Here is a 16,891-nt window from a genome sequence, read left to right on the forward strand (position 1 = left end):
GTCCCAAAGCAAAAACTTTTTGATATGACCTTCATTCAATTCCACTCCTGGACAGGCTCTAAAGAATTTAATTCCTCTAAATATAATATCAAAACAAATCATATTCTAGGTACTAATCATTCACAAACTAGCCGTAAAAAGAGGAAGAATATAAAAAATTGGAAGAAACCTCCTGAAGGTTGGTATAAAGTAAATTTTGATGCATTCTACTTCGCTAATGGAGATTCATATATTGGCAATGTAATTCGTAATTATTAAAATAAATCATAAAAAAATAAACCGTTCCTATGTGACTCAAAGTGAGGCTTGTGCGGCTATCGAGAGAATTAGACTAGCTAAACAACTTAACTTAAAAAATATAATTGGAAGGAGATAATCTAACCACGATCAATGCCATTAGGAAAATATGGAGGTACCTTGGAAGATCAAAAACAGTGTTGAAGAAATACACACTCAGCTCTAATTCTTCAAGGAAGTGAAGATATTCCATTGCGTTAGAGAATATAACCAGGCTGCGGACTTCATTGCATCTAAAGACGCGGAGAAGATTAATATACAATACGTAGAGTATCTTTGTAATATTTGTAACGTACCTGATTCTTATATCAGGACATTGCGAGAAAGGATGCGGGTTTCGCAGCTTTCCCTCCTAAACATTATCAAACATGATAATAGGAAGGATTTACTTTATTATTCTTAATAATAAAAAAAAGACATACAATGAATGAGGACTTGGTCTGGGGGTACAAGACATACCCTTGTACAGTTATACCATTACTTCCTCGGTTAAATCCCTTATATAGTTATATGACATCTCTAACAGATTAAAGATGGGATTGTCTTTTAATAATAAAATTAATTCTTACATTAGGGGAAAAAAACACGAGGACACACATGTGAAGAAAGAACTAAAAAGCTACGGGTAAAACATATGGCGTGGACGGCAGGATTCGAACCTGCGCGGGCAAAGCCCACATGATTTCTAGTCATGCCCAATAACCACTCCGGCACGTCCACGTTGATGTGAACTCATTCCCTTTGTGTAGACTAAGCATATACAGAATCACTGGAACATACGCTGATTTTACCCATACGATTGTAAATTTTTACGAATTCCGTTGGGTTATATCTCAACCACCCCAATCTCCCTTGTTATCGCCGCTCTCGGCTGCTGCTTCCCCGTCGGCGGCCTGGCCACTCTCTCCAAATTCCAGTTTCCTCTGCTGCGAAACAATCCACTGTTTCGTAGCTTAACAACTTCAAAATTGACGCTCATGGTTGATAAGGGTCCAAGTGAAGTGCCCCCTTTGAAGAGGCCCGCTAGTTTCAGCAATCATGTCAGCAAATTGCAAGATGTAATGAGCGACGATCCAACTGGTTTGAACTTCCCACGAATTCTCTTTATATTTTAATGAATTTTCAAGTTCAATTATTACGAGGGATTTCGATCACTCAGATATCTGTATATATTTTGAGGATTGCGTAGTGGAAATCATATATTCTTTCTGCAGGTGGATGGGATAAATGTTGGGTAGATGGATTAACGCCGTGGGATTTGGGGCGACCGACTCCGATTGTTGAGTATCTTTGTAAGAGGGATATGCTTCCCAAGGGTAGAGCTCTTGTTCCTGGATGTGGTAGTGTAAGTACACTTTTTTACCCAATTTGATTGTGATTCTTACTTCAATCTTGCTCTTAGCTCAATCTCTAATCTAATATTTCATAAATTGATGCAAAATTTAACTCTGTACTGGAATATCTGTGGCGGAATTTTAACTGACTGGTTAGTGGGAATTTGGAGTTGGAGTAGGGCTTGAGGATTTAAGTGGGCATGAATTGCTTTCTCAGAAATCTATTGACTGATCAGTCTGATTGCTATATTGTGTAGTTATTATGGGGTTTAATAGCTGAAATTTGTTATAAATCTGACATGATTAATGTTATTGTATCTCATTTGTAATAGACGAACACTTGTATGCAAAGATCAGTTCCTGGTGAGTTCTCAATGTTCTGCCTTAGCATTGTAGCTGAATTGCTGACAGGGTCATGATGTGGTAGCTTTGGCAAGCCCAGAACGCTATGTTATTGGATTGGATGTTTCAGATGTTGCCGTAAGGAAAGCAATAGAGGTAAATGCATCTCTCATTGGATTAGGATTACAGTTGATCTCAGTGCGAGAAAGGAGATTTATCCATCCTATGTGTTGTCTATGAAATATTACCAGGATTACAATGTTTAATTGAACTTTGTCTACTCATATTGGTGGCTTGCTTTGTTAGTTGCATATAGAACCATAAATTTTGCTTTTCTATATGACCATTTCACAATCATAACTGAAAACCAAATAAAAGATTGAATCCTGTACTTCATGCGTATCATTGTTTCTGTGGACTTGTCAAGGAAGCAGTTGTCATCATCATCACCAAATGCAAACTACTTTTCCTTCTTAAAGGAAGACTTCTTCACTTGGCAACCTAGTGAGCTGTTTGATCTCATTTTCGATTATACGTAAGTCATCTTTTATCCTATCTCCACACTTGGGAAAAAAATTCAAAATATTCTTATGTGTAGCTCAAAATTTGCAGATTTTTTTGCGCCATTGAACCTAGCATGAGATCAGCCTGGGCTCATCGTATTACGGACCTCTTGAAACCGAATGGAGAGCTCATAACTCTAATGTTTCCTGTCAGTCCCAGCATTAATCTCTTATTTCTGGTTCTAATTTTCATTTAATTTCTTACTTCAAAAGCTAAATCTTCTTATGCAGATTGATGATCACATTGGGGGACCTCCATTTAGCACTTCTGTTGCTGAGTAATGCTCTTTGTTCATGTCAATATAATTCTTGTAATTGATTTTCCTGATTCTTTCCTAACTGTCATGTGATTTTGATGCATACAGTTATGAGAAGATGCTATCTCCTCTGGGCTTTCAAGCTATATCCATTGCTGAAAATGAGCTTGCTATTGGACCTCGCAAGGTATCTTTAACTGTGTAAATTTATTCAATCATCAGCTTGTAGAAGGTTTAACAACTTTATTGTTTCAGGGAAGAGAGAAGCTTGGAAGATGGAAGATTACAGGGACGTTATCTTCGTTGTTATAAAGTTTCAAACTCATGGTACAACTGTAAACTGTAGTCTTATACACTTGGGCCGGTTGGCCATTGTTATCTCATGATCAATTGCCTGTCGATTGAACCATATTGTATGAACATGGAGTGAGTGAACGAGACATTTCCCAATTCGTACTAGTTAGTAGTTATACTCGTGACAACGCAAGTTATCATGAAATAAATGTATTTTAAAACTTTTTTTTATCTAAATTGTACATTTTGTGTAATAAAGGAAATTTAAATGACAAAGTTCACAGTTTTACAAGTATATTTGATAAAGGAGGTTTTGATGAGTACAAACACTAAAATAAATAGATGAATATAAATTTGGGCTGTCGGATGATGGAAAATAAGGGTTTACATTGCACACAAGATTAAAAAAATGTGTTAGGTCTATTTTATAAGATACGATAGTATTTTTGCAATTACACTAATAATTAAAAAGGGAAGACAATATTGCCCCTCGTCTTTAGAACATGCAAATTGTGGCTCCCTCTCCAACCTCCGCGAGTCTCTTTCCGAGAGGTGAGGGCATCTCCCAGATCTATTATCGGAAATTCGCTCATCTCACCTCCTCCTCCACCTTCTGGCACTGCTCTGTTGACAGAAAGGATATGATCGACACACAGCGGCGACTTTGCCGCCTAATCCACACGATTTAGCTTCAGGAGAAGATAACACTGTTACAACATGGTGCACAACTGTCATATGATGAGCAGGTTGTTGGAGTAACTTGAGTTTAGGCAGGAATGGCACAATTGTAAATAATAGTTGTAGTTTTCATTCTCTGCACCATAAATGTAAAATTAGAGATTAATATCTTTCCAAGCAATAAAAACGTCATAGAGCCTCTTAGAGCTCTAGGCTACATCTCCCAAAAGTGTCTTTCTCCCTCTTCAAACTTTCCATATCCATCCTTCAATTTCTTTTCAAATCTGAACTATGTTATGGTATCAGAGCACTGAATAGAGTTCAGTTGTTGTTTTCTCTATGCCTACTTTTGTTTCTCCAACTGATTCTACTCCCATGGATACTGAGACCATTCTTCCACCTCAGTCTTCTCCAATTGTAGATCTGAATGATCCTCTTTGGCTTCATCACGCTGAGCGCTCAAACTGTGTGCTATCGACACAACTTCTCAACGATCAGAATTACTACAAATGGAAACGTGCAGCTAGGTGTCTCTTAAAGCCAAACCTAAGATGGCGTTTGTCAATGGCACGACGAAAAGTCTAGATCCATCTTCTCCTATGTTTGCTCAGTGGGAGAGATGTAATAGCATGGTGATGTCGTGGCTTTTGCATTCTGTCGAGAAGGATATAGCTGAGACCTTACTCTTCTTTGACACCGCTGCAGACATCTAGACCGATCTTAAAAGAAGGTTTGGTTTCCAGAAAAGTACTCATGTTTTTCAAGTCCAGAAAGAACTATTTACTATTTCGCAAGGAAATTGTTCTATTAGCACTTACTATACCAATTTCAAGCGATTGTGGGATGAATACTTTGTTTTGGTTGAGCTTCCATGTTGTGGTACTTGTGGAGTTACGGGATCTGTCCCTCAATTTCTTACAAATCTCTAGGTTGTGCAATTTCTGGTAGAACTGAATGATGCTTATGCTAATGTTCAGACTCATGTGCTTATGATGAAAGTTGTGCCTTCTCTTGGAGAAGTTTATCATATAGTGCTACATGAAGAGAAACAAAAAGAGTTGAATGCTCCTCTCTCTTTAGGCAATGATTCTACTGCCCTACATTCTTCTCACAAGAATTCCAATGGCGGTAATTCTTCTGGTCGTCCTTCCTCCTGAAATTCAGGTTGTGACAGTAGCTCATCTAAAGGAGAGGGGCGTGGATCTTCTAACTCTGACAAGCTTTCATTTTTTTGTGATTTCTGTAAAACGCAGGGACACACTATTGATCGTTGTTTAAGCTTCATGAATATCCAAACCAAAGGACTGATAACAGATCTCAAAGGAATAGCTCTTTTTCTAGTATTGTTGATTCGAATTACTCTGGATCTGCTAATTCTCAATCTTATGGAGAGATTTGTGCAGATAATGCACCATGTTTTACTCGAGAACAATAAAATCAGTTGATTGCGCTTCTAGGCAAGAGTGATGCTGGTGATTCTGGATCCAAATGCAATATCATGGCATGTGTGGTTTTCTGCTTCACTGCTTATGGAAATAACACTCATTGTGATAAATGGTGGGGCAACTCATCATATTACGCCTCACTCATCTTTATTCGCTGATAAATATTTGTTGTCTAAGCATGAATACATAACAAAGCCAGATAGAAGTGTTTCTGAGATCACTCATATAGGAACAATCATGCTGAATGGTGGGTTTCTGCTTAAGAATGTCCTTTTAGTTCCTCAGTTTGCATTCAACTTATTGTTTGTACCACAGTTGGCAAGATATAACTGATTAATGTGGTCTTTACTCCGTCTTCATGCCTTCTGGTTCAGGACCTTTCTCTGAGAAAATCACAGGTTCTTGGTAGATTGAATCAAGGATTGTACTAGACTTTATATTGTTCGACAACTTTACAGAGCAGTGCTTGTCAAGATTCGAGTTCGGTTGCCGATAATTCAGCCAAATTATGGCATTTGAGACTAGGTCATGTAGCTTATAGTCAGGTACGTCTATTTTCTTTCATAAAGGTAGGAGATATTGCGAAACTAGATTCATGTAATATATGTCCAAAGTCAAGACAACAATGAGACCCCTTTCTTGTTTGTAGTATTAAGACTACTAGTCCTTTTCAATTGATTCATGTTGATATTTGGGGGCCATACGGAGACCCTACTTATAATGGTTTTCGTTATTTCTTAACTGTGATAGATGATTTTACTAGAATCACTTCGACTCATTTGTTGTCCTACAAGAGTAATGCATTTCTGTTTTGTAAGCTTTTGTGATTTATGTTGAGAAGCAGTTTGATGTGGTGGTGAAGATCATTTGATCAAACAATGGAGGGGAATTTTGTAGTACTTCGGCTATTAAATTTTATCAGGAGCGAGGGATTGCACACCAGCTATCTTGCGTTGCCACTCCATAACAAAATGGAGTGGTTAAGTGCAAGCACAAGCATCTACTTGAAACTGCTCGGGCGGTTCTGTATCAATCTTGTCTTCCTATTGGTTTTTGGGGAGAGTGTGTGCTTCATGCCACTTATCTAATCGATCGTTTTCCTCTTTCATCGATAGGCTTCAAGACTCCATACGAGATGTTGCATTCTTCACCTCCTGCATATATTTTGCTCAAGACTTTTGGCTCTTGAAGCAAGGGTGTCGCAAGTTTGAGCCTTGAAGTCAGGATTGTGTCTTTCTTGGATTCTCTCCTAACGTCAAGGGGTATAAGGTGCTTCATATCAGTTCTAAGTGGGCTTTTTCCTCTCCGGGGACATTTCTTTCAATGAGCTGGTGTTTCCTCTCAGTTCAGTTCCTTTTTCTGAGTTTCCAGTTGTTCCTTTGTCGCCATCTCTAGCTTCTATTCCAGAAGTTGATGTGTTGTCACCTCAGATTGACACTTCTGCGAGTCCTATTCCTTCACCTTAGATTGACACTTCTGAGGTTGTTGAACCTCCACCGGTGGGGGTTGCTCCTCGGTGTACTAGCCGTATTATAAATCCACCACCTTATATTCAAGACTATTTTTGCAATGTCAGTTTTCCTCTCGAGCAATTACCTTTGCTATCTGGTTTCTCCACTTCACAGGTCATTCCTCAAGTTTGTTCCGCTGCACACAAATCAGATCTGCATGTTGAACCACATAGTTTTGCTCAAGCTTCTCAAAATCCTTTGTAGGTTGAAGCTATGTCTAAGGAAATAGACGCATTGCACCAATAATACTTGGGATGGAGTGCCTTTACCTTCTTCCAAACGCGCAGTAGGGTGTCGGTAGGTGTACAATGTCAAACTTAAAGCCAATGGTGATGTTGAGAGTTTTAAAGCGCGATTGGTTGACAAGGGTTATACCCAAAAGTTTGGTGTCGATTATGGAGAAACGTTCTCTCCGGTAGTGCGTATGACCACCATTCGCACAACTCTTGCCTTGGCAGTCTCCCGCGGATGGTCTATTTTTCAGATAGACGTGAATAACACCTTTCTCCATGGCAAACTTTTGGAGGAAGTATAAATGAAAATGCCTAAGGGTATTCCTAATCCCCCGAGCTTGGTTTGTCGACTTCGTAAATCCTGATATGGATTAAAGCAGGCTTCACGACAGTGGTTTCAATAGCTTACTTCTACCTTAAAGAGCATTGGTTTTACTTCCTCAGCTTTTGATTCCTCACTGTTTCTTCAGCCCGCTGGTTCTGATATCACTTTGGTGGCTATTATGTCGATACCATATTAGTTACAACGACTAATCCATCCGTTATATCTCATCCCAAGTCGACTCTGCATTCCCTTTTCAGTATCAAAGATTTGGGTCGACTTAACCTCTTTCTTGGTATGGAGGTTCGCTATGTGGCTGATAAGCTGCTTTTACATCAATAGAAGTTTGCTCGCGAGTTGTTGTCTGAATCTGGCTTTGGTGATTTGTCACCTCGTGTTACGCCTTTACCTTTGAACTTTAAATTGCATTCTGGTGATTTGGCTGGTGCTCCTCTTCTAGATGCAAGTCTATATCGCAACCTTGTTGGTAAGCTCAATTACCTCACCAGCACTCGACCCGATTTGTCCTTCTTTGTTCATACCTTAAGTCAGTTTCTCCATTATCCTCTTGAAGCACTGCACCATGTGCTTTGATACATTAGTGGGACGACTGATTATGGCATACTTTTTCAACCTAGTGACAACCTTCGCTTATAGGATTTCACTGATTCAGATTGGGCGCCTTGCACTATTTCTCGCTCTTCCGTTATTGGATTTGTTGGCGCTCAAAGAAGCAAGAAACAGTCTCTCGCAGCTCCTCTGAGGCCGAGTATAGAGCCATGTCCCATGCGGCTTTTGAGGTCACGTGGTTAGTGGGTCTTTTTCGCGAGCTCGGTGTGTCTAATCTCACTCCCGTGTTGCTCCATTGTGACAATAAATCAACTACTCATATTGCACGCAATCCGGTGTTCACGAGAGGACGAAACATATCGAGATTGATTTCCACTTCACGCGGGATAAGGTTGGATGGTCTTCTTCAACTTTCCTTCCTTCCCACTTGTAATCAACTGGCTGATGTTTTGACTAAAGTTTCGCCCTCTTCTCAGCATCGGGACTTTTGTCCAAGTTGGGCATGAGTCTTGGCTCGACCCCTATTCCAGCTTGCGTGAGGGGGGGGGGGGGTTACACCATGGTGCACATACATATCTCTCCAAGTAAGGAGGATATGCTAAAGTCATGGGTTCGATTCCCTTTGGAAACAACCTCCATGACTTTATTTATAAGGAGGAGATGGGTTGGGTTGCATGTGTTGCATCCCCTATGCCTTCAACGCTAGGTTCGACCCATGTGAGGTAGCGACTAGGTTGGAGATGTTACAAAATCATGGTATTACCATCTACCTACTAGGTCCATAGACAACTGGGAGAGATTGCACAAGGAGTTTCTAGATAGGTACTTCCCAGTAAAGAAGGCAAATGCGCTGAAGAAAGAGATTTCCTAGGTAGAGAAAAGAGACGAGGAATCCCTTTATGATTACCTTGAGCGTTTCAAGGGGTTATGTGCTAGCTGCCCCTTTCATGGATGTGAGTATCATGACTTGGTACTATTTTTATCCCAAGATTTTTTGAATTCGGAAAGGAGAATGATTGATGTCGCCTGCGGTGGAAGCATTCTAAACATAGCCCTTGAGGATGCCATGGAGAAGCTACAAGATATGATATAAAGTACTAGGAGCTTTGGGAGGACTTACACTAAGAGTGTAATGAATGCCACGAGCTCATAGAATTCGGGCCTTGCTAATGAAATAGTTGAAATTAAGAAGATGCTTGCTAATCTAGTGCCAAAGAGTGGGCAAAAATCAACATGAGTATGTAGAGTATGTTCAGATCCATCTCACCAGTCTGATCAATGCCATGAGATGCAAGAAGATGCAATTACTGAAGTCAATGTTGCGGGTGGATATGGAACTCCACGCCCTTAGAATGATCAACAACACGAAAGCTACAATCCGAGGTATAGAGATGATCATCCCAATTTCAGATGGCGTGATCAGACTGAGCCCCAACCTGAGAAACAACCGAGGTGGAAACCTCGCGATCCCCAACCTAGTTCTGGACCATCAATTGCAGACTTTCTAAACAATATGACTAGGTATTTTACAACTCATGTTCAGACTACGAAAGCAAGAATTAAGAACATAGAAGTGCAGATTGGGCACTTGGCGAAGACGATATCTAGTCTTGCACAAAATCAATCCAATTCATTGTCGTCTCAAACCACAGTGAACCCAAACATTAGGAATGTCAATGATATGCCATTAAGGAGTGGTCGAAACTCGAAGAAAATGCCAAGTGATGAAGAAGAAATCGTAGCTGATGAGACAGTAGATGCATGCCCGCGCTCAGGCCAGCGCGACCACGTCATGGTCACTGGAGATGGGCGCGACCGCGTCACGGGTAGTGCTTTTCCAGAAAGTCGCGCGTGCCCGCGCCCGGAGCTGTACACCCGCGCTGACCCTCTGGAGCCCCTACGCGTCGGCGCCTTGAACCATGTGCCTACCCCACTGTAGCCTCCGAGGACGGTCTTGCTTTGCTGCTAGAAGCTGAAGAGGGTAATCCGGTTTCGCCTATTTATGTTGAAGAAGAGATAGACGATCCGCATGGTGACTTTAAGCATAGACAAAACAATTATATGCGTTCAAAATTTCCACCACTTCGGTCTCTGAAACCCCCAACACCCTTCCCTGAAGCCCTGAAAGACACAAGGAGATCAGAGAATGATAAGAGCTTTACCTTCAGTAAGTGTGAGGTAAACATTCCCTTACTAAACTTAATTAAGAGTATTCCTCGTTATGCTAAATTTTTGAAGGGGATATGCATGGTAAAGAGGAAACAAAAGTTGAAGGGACAACATAAGGTTTCGGTAAGTGAAAGAGTGTCTGCTATATTCCAAAAACGTATGTCTAAGAAGTGCAACGATCCAGGTATGGTAAGTATTCCTTTTCGTATTGGTGAAACTCATTTTGAAAAAGCTATGCTTGATTTGCGTGCTTCAGTTAATGTGATACCTTATTCTCGATGTAAGCATCTAGGTTTGGAACATTTACATAAAACCGGAATAATGATTCAATTAGTTGATGGGTCCACTATTTATCCTAAGAAAGTAGTTAAAAATGTTCTGGTTATGGTTGATAGGCTAGTCTTTTCTACCGACTACTTTGTGTTAGATATGAGCATGATAGACAAGCTGCACCTATACTATTAGGTAGACCTTACATGAAAACTATGGGTACAAAATTTGATTTAGCAAGTGAGTCTTTAACCTTAGAGTTTGATGAGGAGATTGTGAGATTCAATATCTTTGATGCCATGAAACACCCTGTCGAGGATGTTGCCTCTATTTATTCTATTGGTGTGCTTGATTCTGTTGTGCATTTAGATGCAGTTGAGGTGTATTTGGACGATGGGCCCCTCACCCTGTCACTAACTTTGGAGGGCGGCAAGTTTCCCCCCTCTGATTTGTAGGTACCGAGATTTGAGTCCAAGCAGTCCCCAAGACACTACAAGGAAAAGCAAAAGGCTTGGTACAATAAAAGAGTAAGGAAAAGAAAAGGGGTAAAATCTTACTATGTGAGGATCAAGAAGGAATTTCTGGATGAGACAACTCTTGAAGAGCTGACTGAAATGATCAAGAGCTGAGAAGTCGAGCCAACGACTCTAACCAAGACGCTGCTCGGGAGGCAACTCGAGATGTGAGGTACTTTCTCCTTCTTTAACTCACCTTTTATCTTTGTTCTTTATTATCACAACAGGGACATTCTATGCTTCAAGTGTGGGGGAGGGAAATTATCTCATTGTGTTTACATTTCCGTTTGTTTTGGTGTCTTTTGAGTTTTGTGTGTGTGTGTGCCAGTTATCATATTCCCTACTTGGGACTTTGTGGATTCTTATAATGGTACAATTACTTTGAATCTCTTTAATATGATTTATATGTTATATTGCAATTGCGTTATAATGATGATATGATTGATCAATTTTTTGACATTGAGTTGAGCATGTGAATTTTGATTAAGATGCATTAGGACCGATACTACAATCGCATATATCATCTCATCTCATATTTTTCTCATGTTGTTCATATTATCTTGCTTCCTTCTTTTTCATAACAAAAAATAAAAGAAAAAGGAAAAATAAGGGGAGTGAACTCCTAGCACAATGAGTCAGAAGAACATGCGATCTCCGTGGTGTGAAAGATCACTCCAGGTTCGATCCTCCATGGCAATGCAAAGAGTTTCATTAGTGGGACTGGACCGTAAAATGGACGGACCCGATACCTGAAATAGTGGTTTTAAAAGAAAAAAAGTGAATGATTGACAGTATTTCATACATCATAAAGAGTGGAAATTAGCATCAACTACAGGCATACGATCACAAATGGAGCATATTGTCATAATCTTGACTTCGTGGAGCAAAGTGTCCAAATACGAGGATTACATGCACAAGGGAGAAGACGCGGAAGGCGAGGAGCAAGCGCATGCCAAGAGAAGACACAAGAGGGGCATTTTGCCCAGGGCGTGACCGCACCCTAGCTTGGACTGTCAAGCTGAGCCAACCGCACAGTGGCGTGACTGCGCCACACTAGATGCGCCCGCGTCCTAGCCACTGGAGGTCGGCACGATCGCGCCGACAGAAGTGCGCCTGCGCCTTTACCTATGCCTGCACCACGAGAAGCCTATTTTGGGAGCTTAAATGGGCCTTTTATCTATTATCTGATGTAGCTTCGGGATTGGGCCTTTTTAGGTTATTTCTAGGGTTTCCTTCTTCTATAAATAAGGTAGGAGAGCTTGCCTCCTTCATATGCTTAGTTCTAGTTAATTTAGAGAGTTTGTAGAGAGGGTTCTCATTGTTCTCCAGGTTGAAGCCTGCAGATGGTTTGATTTGTAGACTTTCTCCTTGGTTCTAAATAAAGATATATTATTTGAATTGTTTTAATCTCTTGCTTCTATTATAAATTGATTGTGATTTGTTTATCTAGCTTGATTACCTAGGTTTATAGGTCTATTTCATATATCTAGGGCATGGTTTATCCTAGTTGGAGAACCTTGCCTACTTAGTGACACAAATCTCTACTTGGACTAGTTGGACTTGTAGGATATGAAGATTAATGAGGTATAGGTGCCAAGGGAAATATACTTTCCTATCTATTCATGAACTTAATGTTGCCTAGGATATAGTCTTGATAGTTTCAGGACTAGATCGGTAGGTAAGACGCTATTAGGACTAGTTGATCTAAGTAGCAACTCTAGTACATGAATTAGGACAAACATAGCATATAACATAAAGAGATTTAACCCAATTAAAATAGGAAATCAAGGATCAAATCCATGACTTCGTAGGTAGATGATTAGGAGAACAAAACGCTTGCTTTTATTAGTTTTCTTAATCAATCAATCATATTCTCATATTCCTCCATTTTCTCCCTTAGTTTACTATTAGGTTAATTGCTTTGCAAACACAAGATCGAATACACAGACTCCATGTGGGATTCGACTCCTACTTGCCACTCTACACCTGTAGAGAAGTAAGAAAAAGATTACTGTGATAAGTGCCCGTGACAGTCCTCGTCAGTGAATAATTGAAGAAGATGAAAAGAAGCAAAAAAGTCTACGTGGTACTTCTTGATTTGGTTGTGATTATTGTGCTATCAATTGTGTTGGAACTGATGATATCTTGTCATTGATTGTGAAGCATGTTAGGAAGGGATTTGTCTCTTGTTTGATCTTTCGTTATTATCATTCATATAGTCACTTGGATAGAGACAACTTTGGTATATTCTATGGATTCATTGTCATGTGCTTGCTTAGGACAAAATAGCTCAAGTTTTGGGGAATTGTTGGTAGCATGCATTTTGGGCTAGTTTAGGTCATGTTTATTTCGTCTAAATAGAGTCGTTTTGAGTCTTTCGAGTCTTGTTTTATTTAATTTTCGTAGTTTTTCTAGAGTCGGAGTCTATGCATGTGTTTAGATGATTGAAGGTGTTTTGGAGCTAAAGTGTTGATGATGACCATTGCTATCATGTTCTTTCCATACTCGCTGAGACTGATGTGCTTAATGAAGGAGGGAGTTTGTTGCAGCTTACTCAAGGACGAGCAAGGTCTAAGTGTGGGGGAGTTTGATAGGCGATATCTTGCATAGCGCATCCATTGGTTATTAGCATGATATGTAAGTGATTTGGCAATATTATGAGATGTATTCCTGTAATCCGGACCTTGCAGTGCAATAGCGTTATTAATTAGGATTACATACATAAGGATGAAGACGAAGAGAAGATTATTGCGGAGAAGAAGGCGCGACCGTGCAACCGAAGGCGCGACCGCGTCCAAGCAACAGAACCCAAGACGTGCCTACGCCATGATGGGCACGACCGCGCCAGCTAGGGCGTGACCGTGCAGCTGCTGCCGTGACATTGGCGCGAGGTGGACCATGGCGCGAACACACCATGCTAGGGCGCGACTGCTCCTCTGTTGAGCCTGACACGGGACTTGGACTTCATGAGCGGGATTTGTTCTGGGCTTTTGAGTCTTGCGCAAGGAGTTACGGGCTGGAATTTTAGTATTATTATTTCTAGTTTCATGGTTGAATAAATAGGAGTTTAGGGTTAAGACTTTAGCCACCACTCCACCACCTGCAACTTTACACTTTTCTAATTTATGTTCTAGAGAATTATGTCACACTAGTTTTCTTTTCCTTTGTTCAAAAGCTAAAACCTTCGGATTGATTTGGTTGTTTCATCTCTCTTACTATAACATATCCAGCCTAGCCGCTACCTCACATGGGCCAAACCTAGCTCTGAAGGCATAAAGGCTGGCTACAGCCTATGCAACCCAAGTCATCTCCTCCTTATAAATAAAGGCAGTGAGGTTGTTTCCAGGAGGAATCGAACCCCTAACCTTTAGCATATCCTCCTTACATGGAGAGATATGTCACCATTTGAATCGCAGATCAACTGGTGACATATCTCTCCAGGTAAGGAGAATATGCTAAAGGTCGTGGGTTCGATTCCCCCTGGCAACAACCTCCTTGTCTTTATTTATAATGAGAAGATGTGTTGGGCTGCATGGGATGCAACTCCTATGCCAGCGTTAGGTTAGGGCCATGTGGGGTAGCGGCTAGGTTGGAGATGTTACAAAAAAAATTTAACTGGTGACATATCTCTCCACGTAAGAAGGATATGCTAAAAGGTCATGGATTCGATTCCCGCTGGCAACAACCTCCCTTCCTTTATTTATAAGGAGGATATAAGTTGGACTGCATGGGCTACAACCACAGGGCCTTCAACGCTAGGTACAACCCATGTGGGGGTAGCGGCTAGGCTGGAGATGTTGCAAAAAATCTCCTCCTTATAAATAAAGGTAGGGAGGTTGTTTCCAGGGAGAATAGAACTCCTAAGCTTTAGCATATCCTCCTTACTTGGAGAGATATGTCACCAGTTGATATAAGGAGGAAATGGGTTGGGCTGCATGAGCTGCAACCCTTATGCCTTCGACGCTAGATCCTACCCATGTGGGGTAGCGACTAGGCTGGAGATGTTACAAAAAAACATCTCCAGCCTAGCCGCTACCTTACATGGGCCGGACCTAGCGCTGAAGGCATATGGGCTGCAACCCTTATGCCTTCATCTAGGTCCGGTCCATGTGGGGTAGCAGCTAGCTGGAGATGTTCAACTATTGACATATCTCTCCAAGTAAGGAGGATATGCTAAAGGCCAGGGATTCGATTTCCCCTGCCAACAACCTCCCTGCTTTTATTTATAAGGAGGATATGGGTTGGGCTGCATGGGTTGCAACCCTTATGCCCTCAGCGCTAGGTCTGGTCCATGTGGGTAGCGGCTAGGCTGGAGATGTTACACTTGCGCTCAAATGTTTATTGAATCTGATTTGTCTGTCTGCATTAGCCACCTATGTGGATTTGATCTATTCATATTGCTAGGGTTTGATTGTTTCTAGTTGAAATGTCTTATCTATGTGTAGCAAATCAATTGCATGATCTAGTTGAGATTGCTATGGTAGAGAGAGTTGATTGCATGTTAAATATTGACTAAAGTCAATGCTACTGCATGCGCTTATCTATTCCTGAGTTCATTACTACTCTGTTATTAAATCTTGATAGTTTCAGGATTATAGCTTAGTAAACGTTATTAGAACTAGTTGGACTAATAAGTATATCAGAACAGAAATTAAGACAACCATATGGATTGTTGAACTTAGGGTTAATAGTTGTCAATGATCAACATATATATCTGTTGTGTTGATGTTTGTTGAATGAAGCACTTTCTCATCATATTACATTTACAATCAAGTTTAGTTCGTTCATTTGCATTACAACCCCCCCTTTTGTTGCATATAGTTAAACATATTAAACACACAATAATTGATAATCTGACTCCCTGTGTGATTCGACCCTTGCTTGCCTCTATATTATTTAGAGTTGCTAGTTAGGATTACTTTGATTGGGCACAACGACCATTTAGCGCCTGTCAGGTGCAATTGAGGAACATGAGGCCATGGTTGGTAAGAGAAGAGCCTGAAAATGGAACTTTGAAGATTATCGGAGCTCTCGGCCTCGAGTTGCTTTTAGGAGAAGATCCGTCTATGCTGATCGGGAAGTGTGTTCCCGGAGAAGAATTTTGAAAGAGAAGAGGAATATCAGGAAGAGGAAGACGACAACTCCAATGCCGAAGCACAACGATCCTGAATCTGAGGCCAAAGGCGAACACTAGGTGGTGAGGAGGCCATCATGGATGAAGAGGAAGGAGGGAATGGAGGAGAGTCTTCATGTGACGAGCGTTGGGAGTGAAAGGTTGAATTTTAAAGTGGGATATTTTGGTATTATTAGTTCAATTTTATCATTTATTACAAAATTTCCACCACCCTTCTTTTCCTTTCCTTTTTTCGCCATGAATTTTTTGAATCCTTCATTCATCTTATCTAATGTATTCATGTATTCTTTTAATGAGAGTGTTTGATCCTTACTCTACATCTGATATCTAAAGTTTCTCTTTAAAATGCAAAATTTAATTTGGTAATATATAAGTAAAAGGTTATTTTAATTTTGTCGTTAATTTTTTGCACGGACTACTATCTTTATAAGGATTCAATTTTATGGTATTTACAAAAATCAATGACATAATCGAATCCATGCAAAGATAGAGACGTTGATGAGTTTCAATTTAGCAAAGTTTCCTAATAAAGTATGAACTTGTATTTATGAATTACAAACTTAAATTTTAGGTTATAAAGAGAAACGCTTAAGTTTGATATAAAATAAGATATACAATTGTTCTATCTGAATCCCATAAAATAAAATCAATATAAGTCGAGTCACCATTGAAACCGGGACAACTGGGATATGGTCAAGTCCAAATCATATTCTTCTTCTTCATGGTATTTGTGATGAGCATGACATAACTTTAAAGGTTGAATAGGATGATTACAAAACATCAAACACTTCATGATGTTTCATATGTTCAACAAAGAAAGCACATATGTTCAGGGTCTGATTTATTTTGAATGAAGTGGTTAAACTCCGAGAGAAAATTATTAGTGTTTTAAAGAGAGAATGAACATATAAGTTTATTTTGGAATCCGACATCATTTATATTGTTACAAGACAATTA

The 16,891-nt window shown here is 40.2% G+C and overlaps 1 protein-coding gene and 1 non-coding gene across 2 annotated transcripts; one reads left to right on the top strand and one right to left on the bottom strand.

Moving 5' to 3' along the window:
- Positions 1 to 935: 935 nt before the first annotated feature.
- TRNAS-AGA (transfer RNA serine (anticodon AGA)) lies at positions 936 to 1,017 on the bottom strand. The gene has a single exon. It is a non-coding gene; the product is annotated as a tRNA-Ser (tRNA).
- A 257-nt stretch (positions 1,018 to 1,274) lies between these two features.
- LOC141248856 (uncharacterized) lies at positions 1,275 to 3,105 on the top strand. Its single transcript, XM_073669470.1, has 8 exons — positions 1,275 to 1,377; positions 1,512 to 1,642; positions 2,043 to 2,129; positions 2,408 to 2,508; positions 2,586 to 2,685; positions 2,768 to 2,814; positions 2,902 to 2,980; positions 3,049 to 3,105. Exons 1-8 carry the CDS (start codon positions 1,275 to 1,277, stop codon positions 3,103 to 3,105), a joined length of 705 nt encoding a protein of 234 aa, XP_073525571.1.
- The last annotated feature ends 13,786 nt before the right edge of the window (positions 3,106 to 16,891 follow it).

Source organism: Phyllobates terribilis, unplaced genomic scaffold (genome assembly GCF_046119375.1).
Source record: "Phyllobates terribilis strain yellow unplaced genomic scaffold, ASM4611937v1 Scaffold_4116__1_contigs__length_64909, whole genome shotgun sequence".
NCBI classification, from domain to species: domain Eukaryota; kingdom Metazoa; phylum Chordata; class Amphibia; order Anura; family Dendrobatidae; genus Phyllobates; species Phyllobates terribilis.